At 31.9% G+C, this 12,813-nt stretch overlaps 4 protein-coding genes across 6 annotated transcripts; 2 read left to right on the top strand and 2 right to left on the bottom strand.

Annotated features, from left to right (window-relative positions):
- Positions 1-173: 173 nt before the first annotated feature.
- Positions 174-1,118, top strand: LOC111424954 (DTW domain containing 2). Of its 2 annotated transcripts, none has more exons than XM_023058695.2 (2): positions 174-332; positions 385-1,118. In XM_023058695.2, the coding sequence occupies exons 1-2, from the start codon at positions 241-243 to the stop codon at positions 1,064-1,066; spliced, it is 774 nt and encodes a 257-aa protein (XP_022914463.2). In that variant the 5' UTR covers positions 174-240; the 3' UTR covers positions 1,067-1,118. The 2 variants fall into 2 exon arrangements, with proteins under 2 accessions (XP_022914463.2, XP_071053176.1); XM_071197075.1 differs by having other exon boundaries at positions 235-328.
- On the bottom strand, positions 1,111-2,766 carry LOC111424937 (transport and golgi organization 11). Of its 2 annotated transcripts, XM_071197076.1 has the most exons (4): positions 2,684-2,766; positions 2,465-2,610; positions 2,109-2,371; positions 1,111-1,871 (listed from the first exon to the last, which is right to left on the bottom strand). In XM_071197076.1, exons 3-4 carry the CDS (start codon positions 2,329-2,331, stop codon positions 1,423-1,425), a joined length of 672 nt encoding a protein of 223 aa, XP_071053177.1. In that variant the 5' UTR covers positions 2,332-2,371; positions 2,465-2,610; positions 2,684-2,766; the 3' UTR covers positions 1,111-1,422. The 2 variants fall into 2 exon arrangements, with proteins under 2 accessions (XP_071053177.1, XP_022914445.1); XM_023058677.2 differs by lacking the exon at positions 2,684-2,766 and having other exon boundaries at positions 2,465-2,619.
- Positions 2,767-2,883: 117 nt separating this feature from the next.
- Positions 2,884-3,488, top strand: LOC111424938 (ER membrane protein complex subunit 5). The gene is made up of 3 exons (XM_023058678.2): positions 2,884-2,970; positions 3,023-3,075; positions 3,128-3,488. The coding sequence occupies exons 1-3, from the start codon at positions 2,889-2,891 to the stop codon at positions 3,347-3,349; spliced, it is 357 nt and encodes a 118-aa protein (XP_022914446.1). The 5' UTR covers positions 2,884-2,888; the 3' UTR covers positions 3,350-3,488.
- LOC111424936 (uncoupling protein Bmcp mitochondrial) lies at positions 3,473-8,284 on the bottom strand. Its single transcript, XM_023058676.2, has 6 exons — positions 7,891-8,284; positions 7,688-7,835; positions 4,219-4,495; positions 3,942-4,060; positions 3,827-3,887; positions 3,473-3,772 (listed from the first exon to the last, which is right to left on the bottom strand). Exons 1-6 carry the CDS (start codon positions 7,952-7,954, stop codon positions 3,563-3,565), a joined length of 879 nt encoding a protein of 292 aa, XP_022914444.1. The 5' UTR covers positions 7,955-8,284; the 3' UTR covers positions 3,473-3,562.
- Between the last annotated feature and the right edge of the window lie 4,529 nt (positions 8,285-12,813).

Raw genomic sequence — 12,813 nt, 5'->3', positions numbered from 1 at the left:
ACAATAAAAAATAGAAACCTGTTGTAACTTTAAAAGCAAATAAATATTTTGCTTTATTAAATTAAAAAAAATTTCTTATTTACATAAAGTTTAATACATTACATTTATTAAACACATTAACTAAAAATAAATTTCTTTTTATAAAAAAACCCCAAAAAAATCTGTCAATTTGACAATTACATTTCGAATTGAGGTTATGTTTTTATTAATATTAATTAAGAATAAAACCGTGCTTATGAAATGGATTTAGAATTAGAAAACGATTTTTTTAATGAACTCGGTTGTTTACCAGCTGAACCACCAGAAATGCGAGATCTATGCGAAAAATGCGAGTACGTTTTATCATATAAAAAATTAACTCTCATTTTTAATCTAATTTTTTAGAAGACCCACAAGAGTATGTTGGTGTTCAGCCCTCCCAGATCCCCCGTTAAACCCCAATTCAAGAGTGATCATCCTACAACACCCCGCAGAAGAAAAACGTTGCCTTAGAACGGCTCCAATGCTCAAATTAGGTTTAGCAAAAGAAAAGTGCCTAATTTTTAAAGGGAAGCGTTTCCCTACAACGAATGAAGATTTAAAGAATATATTAGAACATGCAAACACACTTCTTTTATATCCCAGCCCCCAAGCTATTGATATAACTAAAATAAATTTAAAGGAAAACGTTTTAAACCCATTTAATATTATAGTTATTGATGGAACTTGGCCACAGGCTAAAGCTATTTATGCGAGTAATCCAAAATTACACACCTTGAAACAGATTAAATTAATTTCTAACACTGTAAGTGATTATACAATTCGAACACAACCCACAGATGGTTGTTTAAGCACTTTGGAAACTGTAGCTAAAGCTTTAACTTATTTGGAAGATGATGAAAGTTATAGAGGTGTTCTTGTGAGACCGTTAAAGTTACTTTGCGAGTTTCAATTAGAAAATGGAGCTGTATCTCATCAAAGTAAAGAGTATAGGATTAAAAATAATTTATACCCAAAATTAATTGGAAAAAGATTAAATAAAATGTTAAAATCCGTTGATCAAATTAATTTAAAAAAATCAGATTAATATATCTCAACTAAAAACGATTTTTTTTAATAAAACAACATGAATCAACATACATTTTTCTTTTTAATTCAAGTATTCGTAATTTGACAAACCCTATTAACAAGTAAATTAAAGAAAATAAAGAAATTAAATTGATCATTAATTATCTTAAAACAGTACAGAATGATCATATATTACACATAGTACAATAATAATCGGTCTAAATTAAAATTTTATTCATTTTAAAAATCATTTCTCCATCCCGATTCAAGGTTTATCTTGAACTTGTCTATCTTAACTTTTAAAATTCACTATTTCTTAAACATTTTTTTTTTGTTGAAGATTTTTAAAATAAATAAATCCTCAAAATGTTCGCTTTAATTACTACGATTCAACCAAATTATGGTTTTTAATAAGAAATAAGCAATGCCTAATCCATATAAAATCTTCTCTTTTTGCAAACGACCTAAATTTTCCAACTCCAAGGCCATCACCCTCCTGTTTAATTTAGCCATTTGTTTTCTCAAATGAATTACTTCTTCGGCTGTTGTTAATCCATCTCCCCCTGCGCCAATTGGAGGGGTTATTTCTCGACCGATTATTCTAGAATCGTTCAATAAATTGTCTTGATACATCTTTGGTTTGGGTTTAACAACGGGGAGTTGATCTTTCATGGGTTCCTCAAATTCTTCAACTCCTGGGAATGGGTATTTATCCAAAGTTAATGTTCTTGGGGGTGTTCCAACTCTTGGATCGCTTGGGTAAGGATCGTTTTGTTGTAAAAGGGAATTATCAAAGACTATTTCACGTGGAGGTGCTTTTGTACCTAAAAAAAAAATAATATTGCCATCTATTTATTAATTACATAACTGTGGAGATTATACTAGTTAATCTCTTTAAATAATTTATATTTTCAACAATTTTTGTATGAAAATAAGTCTGTTGTAGCATAACACCAAAAAAATAATGATCCATATCACCAATTTTTGACATTTATGAAATTTTTTGATTTTTTTTACATCATTCATTCAAAGCACACCATTTTTTTAATAAGAAAGTTTACCTAAATGTTGATCACTTCCAACAACTAATATCCTTTCAGGTACTTGCATATTAATATTTTCTTGCCAAGCTGCATGATTGCCTCCGTTCAAAGGAGTTTCCGAATTAAAACTGATTTTATGGGGCACTTTCATTTTCTGACTTATGTCTACTTTAAAGTTAGCATCTGTTATGTATGCTTCTTCTAAGTCGTTGTAATGTAAAGGAGATGTATTTGCGGACATTTCAAGCTACGTACGTTTCTTTTACAATTAAAACTGACGGCTGAAAATAACAATGACAGTTAACTAACCTTAAAATCTTCCGGAATGTGAGACAAAAAATAAAGTTAAAAAAACCGCTAAATTCTTTTCATACCTGAGTACAATGAAGAGACGAAAGGAAAGTTTTGTTTTCTTTTTGTAAATCTTTAGCGATACGGTAAAAGTAGTACAATTTCGACGGCTTTTCGTTTATTAAGAAACTGACATTTTGTGACTTTTTGTTTTTCACGTTGATAGCTACTGATTACCAACCGAAATAGAAAATGGGTCATTAGGTAAATTTATACTTAAAACACTAAAAATATTTATTTACCACGATTATATAATCAACATAAATTTAAATCGATATCTTTAAATCATTTTTACAAAACTTCACAATTTATTTTACATGAAATTTAGATCATTTGACATGTTTGACATAGTTAGGTTAACTTGTTAACGTCAATAAGCGTGACTTAAACAAACGTCAAAATCCACTTGAATTAATTAAAATAAAACGATTAAATCCGGATTTTAAAATGCCAGCGACAGGATTTCACAGATTAATATTGACCTTAGGATTTTTATCCCTTTTTCACGCAGCTTATTCAGCCGCCCAACGTAAGTAATCAATATATATTTTAATCAAAATCCTAACCTCAAAAAATTTCAGATCGATCTTATTTGCGTTTAAATGAATTAACTTTCGATGGTTTACCTTATGATGTAAGTAAAAATGATTATTAATTAATGAAATAAACGTTTCTTTTATGATTAGATAACAATCCAAGCTTTGGTTAGTTTATTAACGATCATGTATGGTGTTTTACACATCGCTGGTGATTTTAAGGAAATAAAAGCGGCTGCGGAGTTGGAAAATAAAAGCTGGGAGACTTTTAGAAATGTTGCATCATTTTACGTGTTTAATCATAGGGGGAAATCTTTATCCCCTTATTATCGGCCGATCACTTCAAAATCTAGTCTGGATGAAGCAGATTAATTTACATAATTATTAGTTTTGTTGTAAATTTAATTTATAAAGTAAATAATAATCATTTTTAGGTTTGTATGCTTTTATTTTTGTTTGTTTAAGAATAAACAGTTAAATTTATAAATAAATAAATAGATTAAAGTGATAATACACCGTTTCAATTGTACTATTATTAACAGGAAAGCCACATGCTGTGCAAAAATTTAATTAGAAACAATTAATTTAATAAATCCTTTTTAGTTGTTCATAAGTAACAAAGAAAATTATATTCCAGGGTCCCATACGAAATAATGTGGGCACAAAACCTTTATAAAACGCCCAAATTCCTTCGTTTTTGAATGTTTGAACAAAACAATCTAAAGTTCCAGCATATAAATGTGCCGGTATCCTTTGCTCACAGTATTTTAATTTTCTTTGGTTCATCAGTCTCGTCTAAAAGAAATAATGTTAATTAATTTGCTAATAAATTTTTTTTTGGGGACTCACCCTTACTACATCGATTGGGGTCGATGCTAGCGCACTTGCAAATCCAGCTGTAAAGCTAGAACTAAAATTAAATTAAATTATTAAAAGTTAATCAATTTTTTTGTGTTAATATTACATAAAATGATTTGATATGTTATTTCCTAAGTATATCATAAGATGACTTTTGCAAAAATCGTAAACCGGAAGTTCAACAGCTGCAATAAGAGCAGCTCTTTGTGCTGTTGGACTAACACCCTAAAACGAAACATTAAAAAATTATTATCAAACAAAGATTGAGTAACATCGTTTATTAAACGCATTGTGAAAGGCGATTCCTTCAAATCAAAGTTCAAAAGTATTGTATCACTTTACTCATTAAGATAACTTTTTTATGAATTTTTTTAAAGACTTACACGCCACAATCCGGAGATTCCTTCTTGATAGTAAACGTTTTTAAAACATGCAAATAACGAAATGTTTCCTGTTGTGCCTTCGACTTGCATCCGAACCTTAAGGACATCAGTTGGATTTGCGATGGCACTCGAAAACGAACCAGCAATCACAGCACATAATACATTTAATTGGACGGATTCGCGTCCGTAATGTTTAACGAAAAAGTCTTTTAAACAATAATAAGTACCGAATTTTATAGTGCCATATGTTGATTGTCTTAATACTGCAGGCCAAATTCTAAAAAAAAAATTTAAATAATTATTTCCAAAACTAATCTCTTTGTTCTTGAAATAAAAAACTGATTAGGATGACTAGACATGATTCTTTAGATTAATTTATTGCAAGTCATTTGATACATAAAGTACCAAAACAAAACGTAAAGATTACAATAACAACAAAGGCGGATAAAATTTAATTTTACAAAGATGAGTGCTGTTTTTATTGATTCTTTTAGGGATCGCATTACGATAATAAAAAGAACGGAAATCTACCACATACGTATAAACTTGTTTTGATTGTTGCTTAAGAAATGTTTAAATGACGTTATCAGTTGCTAACTGTAATAATATTGAAAAACTATTAAGATTGTTGTAATCGTATTTAATAAAATCAGGCGATTGTTGGGTTTAAATTTAAAACGTTCATTTAACAAGCAAAACAATTTTTGAAATCAATAATGATAATTTGTAGCGATTATCAATGATTTCATTGGGTCGGAATCTAAACAATTAATGGAAAATATTAAGCAACATTTAAAAAACTATTTTCTTTTTATTAATTCATGATTAACTTTAAAGTATTACTTTTCATATTTTGCTGTCAATTTGACGTTTATCCTATGAATTTCAAATTTAATAATTCCCTGTAATTAATTTCTACAACTTTAGTATATTTGATTATGTAATCACAAAATACATTCGTTAATAGTTAAATTTAAAATGGAAAGTATTTGAAATCTATAAAATACTTTGATGAAAATATTAATAAGGCGAGATAGCTGTTTGTCAGTTTTGACGTTAAATGTCAAAATATTTTTTAAGGTTATGTCAACTTGGAAAATAAATTAATTAATATCGTACATTTATTCTTCGTGTTGTAGGTTATTGATCTTGGTAAACATTCAAGGACAGTAGAATCTAACAGGACTGCTACATCCATTGTTGTGACAACCTGCCCGCAAACTACGTCACACCATTTTCCACGCCCAGCTGTTGTTATGGTCTATGCGTTTGCTGTGTTTTTAGAGGTTATATCCTAGACTTATTCATATTATTTTTGAAGTTTTATGTTTTTAGACATATTAATGTCTATCATATAACCTCTAAAAACACAGACAGTTACCAGGCGTGGCAAATAGTGTGACGTAGAGTGCGGGCAACCAACCCGTAGTGGACTACAAAAATACAATGGATGTAGCAGTCCTGTTAGATTCTACTGTCCTTGGTAAACATTAAGCTAACTTGTAAAAAACTTTTTATTAATTCATGATTAACTTTAAAGTATCACTTTTCATATTTAGCTGTCAATTTGACGTTTATCCTATGAATTTGAAATTTAATAATTCCCTGTAGTTAATTTCTACAACTTTAGTATATTTGATTATGTAATCATAAAATACATTCGTTAATTGTTAGATTTAAAATGGAAAGTATTTTAAATCTATAAAATACTTTGATGAAAATATTAATAACGCGAGATAGCTGTTTATCAGTTTTGACGTTAAATGTCAAAATATTTTTTAAGGTTATGTCAACTTGGAAAATAAATTAATTAATATCGTACATTTATTCTTCGTGTTGCAGCTTATTGATCTTGGTAAACATTAAGCTAACTTGTAAAAAAACTTTTTATTAATTCATGATTAACTTTAAAGTATCACTTTTCATATTTAGCTGTCAATTTGACGTTTATCCTATGAATTTGAAATTTAATAATTCCCTGTAGTTAATTTCTACAACTTTAGTATATTTGATTATGTAATCACAAAATACATTCGTAAATTGTTTTAAAATGGAAAGTATTTTAAATGTGCTTTATAAATTCGAATAGATATATTTTGATCAATAACGCGAGACAGCTGTTTGTCAGTTTTGACGTTAAATGTCAAAATATTTTTTAAGGTTATGTCAACTTGGAAAATTAATTAATTAATATCGTACATTTATTCTTCGTGTTGCAGGTTATTGATCTTGGTAAACATTAAGCTAACTTGTAAAAAAACTTTTTATTAATTCATGATTAACTTCGAAGTATCACTTTTCATATTTAGCTGTCAATTTGACGTTTATCCTATGAATTTCAAATTTAATAATTCCCTGTAATTAATTTCTACTTCTTCAGTATATTTGATTATGTAATCACAAAATACATACGTAAATTGTAAACTTTAAAATAGAAAGTATTTTAAATGTGCTTTATAAATTCGAATAGATATATTTTGATCAATAAAGCGAGACAGCTGTTTGTCAGTTTTGACCTTAAATGTCAAAATATTTTTTAAGGTTATGTCAACTTGGAAAATAAATTAATTGATATCGTACATTTATTCTTCGTGTTGTAATTTCTAAACAATTTTATCCAGTACTATATTTTCTAGTTAACACTGTTCGATACCTAAATGCAGTCTCTTTAATTTTAGTTTAGCCCTGATAGAAGTAAAATGTCTTGTGGAAGTTAATAAAAGCATATCAGCGCTTGGTTTGAAGCTGTATGATGGATTTGTGGTGAATTTTTAGCATGTACTCAATATGGATATAAGCAAGAATGAAAATCTGGAATAAACAGATGTTCTTCCTTTAAATGGAATGAAATAGTTACACTATTGAAAGATTAATATATTCGCAAAAGTTAATATAATATATTGCTTGCTAGCAGTATATATCCAATATTCTTTGCAGGTCATTGATCCTTTTGATTGTTGATGGAGTTCAAGATTAGCTAGTTCAAATTTAGTATATAATACTTTTTGGAAGAACTCAATAAGTTAATATTATTATAAATTACACAACTAAGCAGTGCAGAATTCATGGTGGATGATTTCAGGTTATGCATTCATAGGATTTAAAATAGTTATTTTAAAGATGAGTTGAGATTTAATCTCTTAAAATAGAAACTAAATTGTATGATGAAATCAATCTTAAACTTGCATATGCATATTTAAGTTTCATGCATATAATATATTTACAATAATAATTGCAATAACTTTTAAGTAGAACATTATATTGAAAAATGGGGAATTTATAGATATCAGCTTACTAATTAGTGATTATCATGTAAATGATGAAAATATTTTAATCTAAAAACCCTTACTGTGAAAACAAATATTGTTATAGTAGTTTTTAAACAGAAAAAAGTTATCTAATCTCTAAATTACCTGGTTGTTATTCATTACATTAACAATTTCATTTAATAAATTTCTTATTAACTTACCCGGCGTAAAGAGCAGGAAGTCCTTCGTACTTAATAATTTTCAAAAGACAATCAAGCATCCCCCTGTATTTAAGCTTGGCATGTTTAATATCAACTTTCTGTCCCTGAATTTGTAACCTAGTCTTAGATGTATCAATCGGGAATGTACCTAAAAATCACATAATCTCGAAATGAATTGAATACTGGATAAATTAATTATTTACCGAACTCTGCTACACAAGAAGCTAGACCCCCATAGATAAACGGCCGCCAATCACTCAGTCCCATCACAAATATATTTCCTTAAAAATTAAACTTAAAAAATACACACACACTTTAATAGAAAACTCCTTTGTTTGGTAATTTTTTTTTAAAAACTTAATTCTGATAAATTTTTTAGCAGGTTAGAATTTAACTACTGTATGGATTAGAACGTGCTAGTGATTCACCCAACAATTTGTTATGTACTGCAAAATGTACCGCATTGAGTATGGCATGGGCCGTACCGGGGACGATTCTTCTTACGTCACAACCGCGAGGTTTATTTTAGTCGCGATTGTTGTTGCTAAAAATTCGTAATTCGAAAATTTGTACGACCACATTTTCGTGTGGGTTTACTTTTACGACGACTTTTATTTCTTTTTTGAGGTCTTTTTTCTTTTTGAGGTTATGTAACCAAGAATACGTCCGGTTTAAATTGGTTTCTAGTATAACGGATACATCACTTTTTGCGATAACGATTGAAACCGAATTAAATTTTAATTTTCTCGAGGACGTGTTATCATAAATCTTGTGATTTAAAATTGTTTAAAAACGTGATTATCGTGTTCACGTTTTTCATTAATTTTTGCCAAATTCTTAAAAACCTCAAATTCTCTATCTGATAGAGTAATCCAATTTGAAGTGTTTCATCTGAACCTTTTGAGTTTTTTTTTTGCAGTTGCACCAAAAACAGCTTAATAATATCAGCGTTATAACCAGTAAATTTCCTGGATATACATATACTTAGGGGTATTTAGAGCTATTTATAAAATTTAATTTAAATTGAGTTGATGGCAGTTATAAGCACTTCAAGAATGCAGAATCGATTATCGCTATACCAAACTTATTTATAACATCTACAAGAATGCTATAATGACGGTAAAATTGCATGAAAGTACTGAAGAGAGTAGAAGTAGTAAAGTAATGATTGTGAGTAAAACAAGGCGATACACCCAAATTGTTCATCACAGTCCTCAGAGTGCATTTAAACAACTGGGTTGGACCCAAAAAGGCATAAACATTGATGGCAAATGCGTAAGTAATTTGCGTTACGCGGACGATATAGTTCTTATTTCGGATAGCCTTGGAGAGATTAAAACTAATGCTGAACGACTTAAAGGAGGTGTGTGCAAGAGTCGGGCTAAATATCAATGAGGCGAAATTTGTGATAAATCTTGTTCCCAGCTCTAACACCAACATTGGGGATAATGAGATTCAGCTATGTATATCTTGGCTACGAGGTTCGTGTATCAAGAGATAATCAAACAAGCTAAACAGAAAGATCACACTCGCATGGGCAGCCTATGGGAAACTTAAAGGCTATATTGCTATATACAAGGTGTCCTATTATGTTGTAAACGACATATTTTTTTAATAACTTGAAAACAACTCAATATTTTGTTTGGATTCTATCATTTCATTGAAATTTGGACTTGTACAATTTGTTTAGTCACTTTTTGAAAATGATGTCTAGTAGGTGGCTCCCCCTAGCTGTCACCACAAAATCGGCCTTTTTTTTCGACGTTTTTCATCACTTTTGCGAGTGTTTCGTGCGTTATTTCGGCGATTTCTTGGCGTTTGTTGGCCTTAAATTGCTCGAGAGTGTCTGGCTTGTTGACATAAAGCTGGTTCTTAAGGTATCCCCACAGGAAAAAGTCAGGAGGCGTTAAATCAGGCGAACGCACCGACCATTCATAATCGCCACTTTTCGATATCAATCAATTTGGAAACATGGTACGCAGCAAATCCATTGTTAATCGAACAGTATGGCATGTTACACCATCTTTCTGGAACCCGTAGTCCTCCATGTCATTCAGCCGTTGTCACGCTCTTGAATATCGATACTTACAGCAGCTATAAAGTCATTATTAGGGCGTGTACGGGTTAACTTTGGGTTTCGATGTTACCAAAGAACCACTGGCATTGAATTTCCCCTTAAAACTTCGAATTGTCTTGGCTGTGGGCGTTGGACGACCGCGGTATTTTGCTCTGTACACGCGTTGAGCAAGCGTAATAGAGGAACGTTCTTTAGATGTGTGGTTAAAATTTTACAACAATGACATTTCCAATGTGACATCAAACTTGGCGATTTGACAGCTGGTTGTCGAGTTATTCAAAAGAAACATCGGTTACAACAAAATGGTACACCTGTATTTGAAAAGAAAGGCTTTCAATCAATGCGTTTTCCCAGTTATGACATACGGCTCCGATTCTTTAACATTAACGGTAGTCACTGCCAGGAGGCTCAAAGTAACGCAAAGATAGATGGAGAGGTCGATGCTGGGTGTAATCCTAAGGGACCAATACTAAATGAAGACCTATGAACGGTTATTTACCCAGCGCCCATCACGTTTTTCATAAGTTTTTGCCAAATTCTCTAATATCTTAAAAACCTCAACACAAATTCTCTATCTGATAGAGTAATCCAATTTGAAGTGTTTCATCCAATTCACCTTTTGAGTTTTTTTGCAGTTACACCAAAAACTGCTTAATAATATCAGCGTTATAACTGAAGTAGATTAATTTATTCCATTTGGGAATATTTGAGGAGTAACTGTACCAATTTTTATTTTTATAGATTGATCGATTACAAAGAAATGCATACTTAAAAAGCACTAAACAGAACTACTAAACAAACTTAAAATAACTCAAAAAACTGGTACAAGTAGGTACCAACCATTCTTGTATTCTATGTATGTAGTTTCACGTGGGGGTGAGTTACTCACAGCACTTAGGCCCCAGCGGACCCTTTGTACGTCCCCACAATTTACTGTTCATTCAAGGGTCAGAAAAGCAGCCCAATCATTTCATGAACGTTAATATAGAACAGAAAGGTAGGTTCCTTATATTCGAAATTTGGAGCCCCTTAAGCCCCTTAAGTACACAAGGTTTGGACAGTTACAAACAATATGACTTACCGTCTCGTCTTCTATTTCACACCCTCTACAGTGGGGTGTATTCGCCAGCTTCATGTAAAACATGTGCTTACGTAACCTGCAGTGTCCGGTCAGGAAGTGGGTGAGAAGCCTCAAGTCACTTTTCGATTTTCCCAGAAACTGAGTAGATGTCTTCCGGTCAGGGTAGAGCAGAGTTTTCTTAGCAAAGGCACCTACTGCTGTCCCATCCCATCTATCGCAAAAAGCTCGGTGGGAGATGGAGTTTATCAGTTTTGATGCTGTATTAACAGCTAGTGGTACAAACGGTTCAGGGGAGATCGGTGACTTGTTAGCCGCCCGTTTCGCCAACCTGTCCGCATGATCATGTCCTTTAATTCCGATGTGTCCTTTTCGCCATTTTATCGTGACGTTGTTGTATACGTTTGACTCTTCGAGTGATTGCCGACAGGACTTCACCAACGATGATGCAGTATGATGCCTGCCAACCGCCAGCATAGCCTGTCTGCTATCAGTACAGATTACAACGTTTCTGCCGACTTTTTCGGAGTCGATAATCGCATCGGCTGCTATGTTTATAGCAATTAATTCGGTTTGAGCAGTCGTGCAATACGATCCTAACGAAGTGGAAAGGTGCAGCTGGAGATCGTGCGAGAAGATTCCCGCTCCGGAACCTCCAACCTTCTTTGATCCATCAGTGTAGATGGTCAGCGTTTTGCTCGAGCTTGAGTTACTCTGGGGTATCGTTTCAATGCCAAAGTGTGGCTTGCCTAAGAAAGTAGGTGTAATGTAGTCTGTGCGAGCTGCTCCGGACTATTCCCATTTTAACAACCTGCTTTTCATTTACTGATCGCAACCGAAGCAATGCCATCACGGCCACCTCCCTGATAAAAATATCTAGGGGCAGCACGTTTAACATAGTCTCCATTGCAATCGTAGGTGTAGATCTCATAGCGCCTGTGATTAGCAGGCAGGCCAGTCGTTGCAATTGATGTAGCAATGTAGCTTTATATGCATGTTTTAGTGCTGAGCACCAGACTATGGCTCCGTGAGCTACCATGGGTCTTATCACAGAAGTGTAGATCCACATTGTAACTTTCGGATTTAATCCCCAAGTATTCCCAATAGCCCTTCGGCACTGGGTCAGTACAATCGTCGCTTTTTTGGTTTTGCAACTAATGTGTGATGTCCAAGTTAGTCCTTTGTCCAACCAACCATTCTTATCAAACTCTACATATTTTTATTTAAAGTTTTCGAATATGTAACTTTAGTTTCAGTTGCTTTAGAAAACTCTGTTCTATCCAATGATGTCATATTTGGGTAGAATCACTCCTTATTTTTGAAAAACCTGTACATGGGGTGAAAGTTAAAATTGAAATGTGTTCGTGTGAAAGCGGGTTCGTATAGGCAACCCACTTGGCATCGAATTATTTTAGTAAAAATTCATTCATTTCTTTTCATTCATTAATTCAAATATTATAAATTCCACTGTGTACAGTTAACTGAGTAACTCGTGCAATAATTATATTGATTCTATAACTTTTTTAAAGTTCTATTTTATATTTCTATAAAATAATTTCGTTTTTTGATTCTTTAGTAATAAACGTATGAAGAAATGTTCTATAATAATGGGATAATTAATTTTTGTAAAAATCAAAATTCTAAAAAATCATCCATGACAAAACTATGTATAGTTCATGCATTAAGTTGTGCATCAATTAATTATTGTCTTGTTTTTAAGACTCCCTCAGATTTTCTTTTCAAAATTTTTGAAAAGCACACAGGTTTAATTCATTTTTTATTCGATGATTATCTAAAAATTTCTAGTGTTTCTTAAACTCAACCCCCTTTAGAATGATGCTTCCGGTCAGTCCATAATCCTCATATCCATCTCACTCCCTCCTTTCTTACCCTAATCTTTCTTCCCTCTTTGTCTTTCAGGAATTACTTTGGAACTTGAAGCCCTTTAGAACTATTATTCCCATCGACATC

The sequence above is a fragment of the Onthophagus taurus genome, chromosome 6 (assembly GCF_036711975.1).
Source record: "Onthophagus taurus isolate NC chromosome 6, IU_Otau_3.0, whole genome shotgun sequence".
Taxonomy (NCBI): Eukaryota; Metazoa; Arthropoda; class Insecta; order Coleoptera; family Scarabaeidae; genus Onthophagus; species Onthophagus taurus.
The sequence above is the reverse complement of the archived record's forward strand: the minus strand, read 5'-3'. Positions and strand labels throughout refer to the sequence as shown.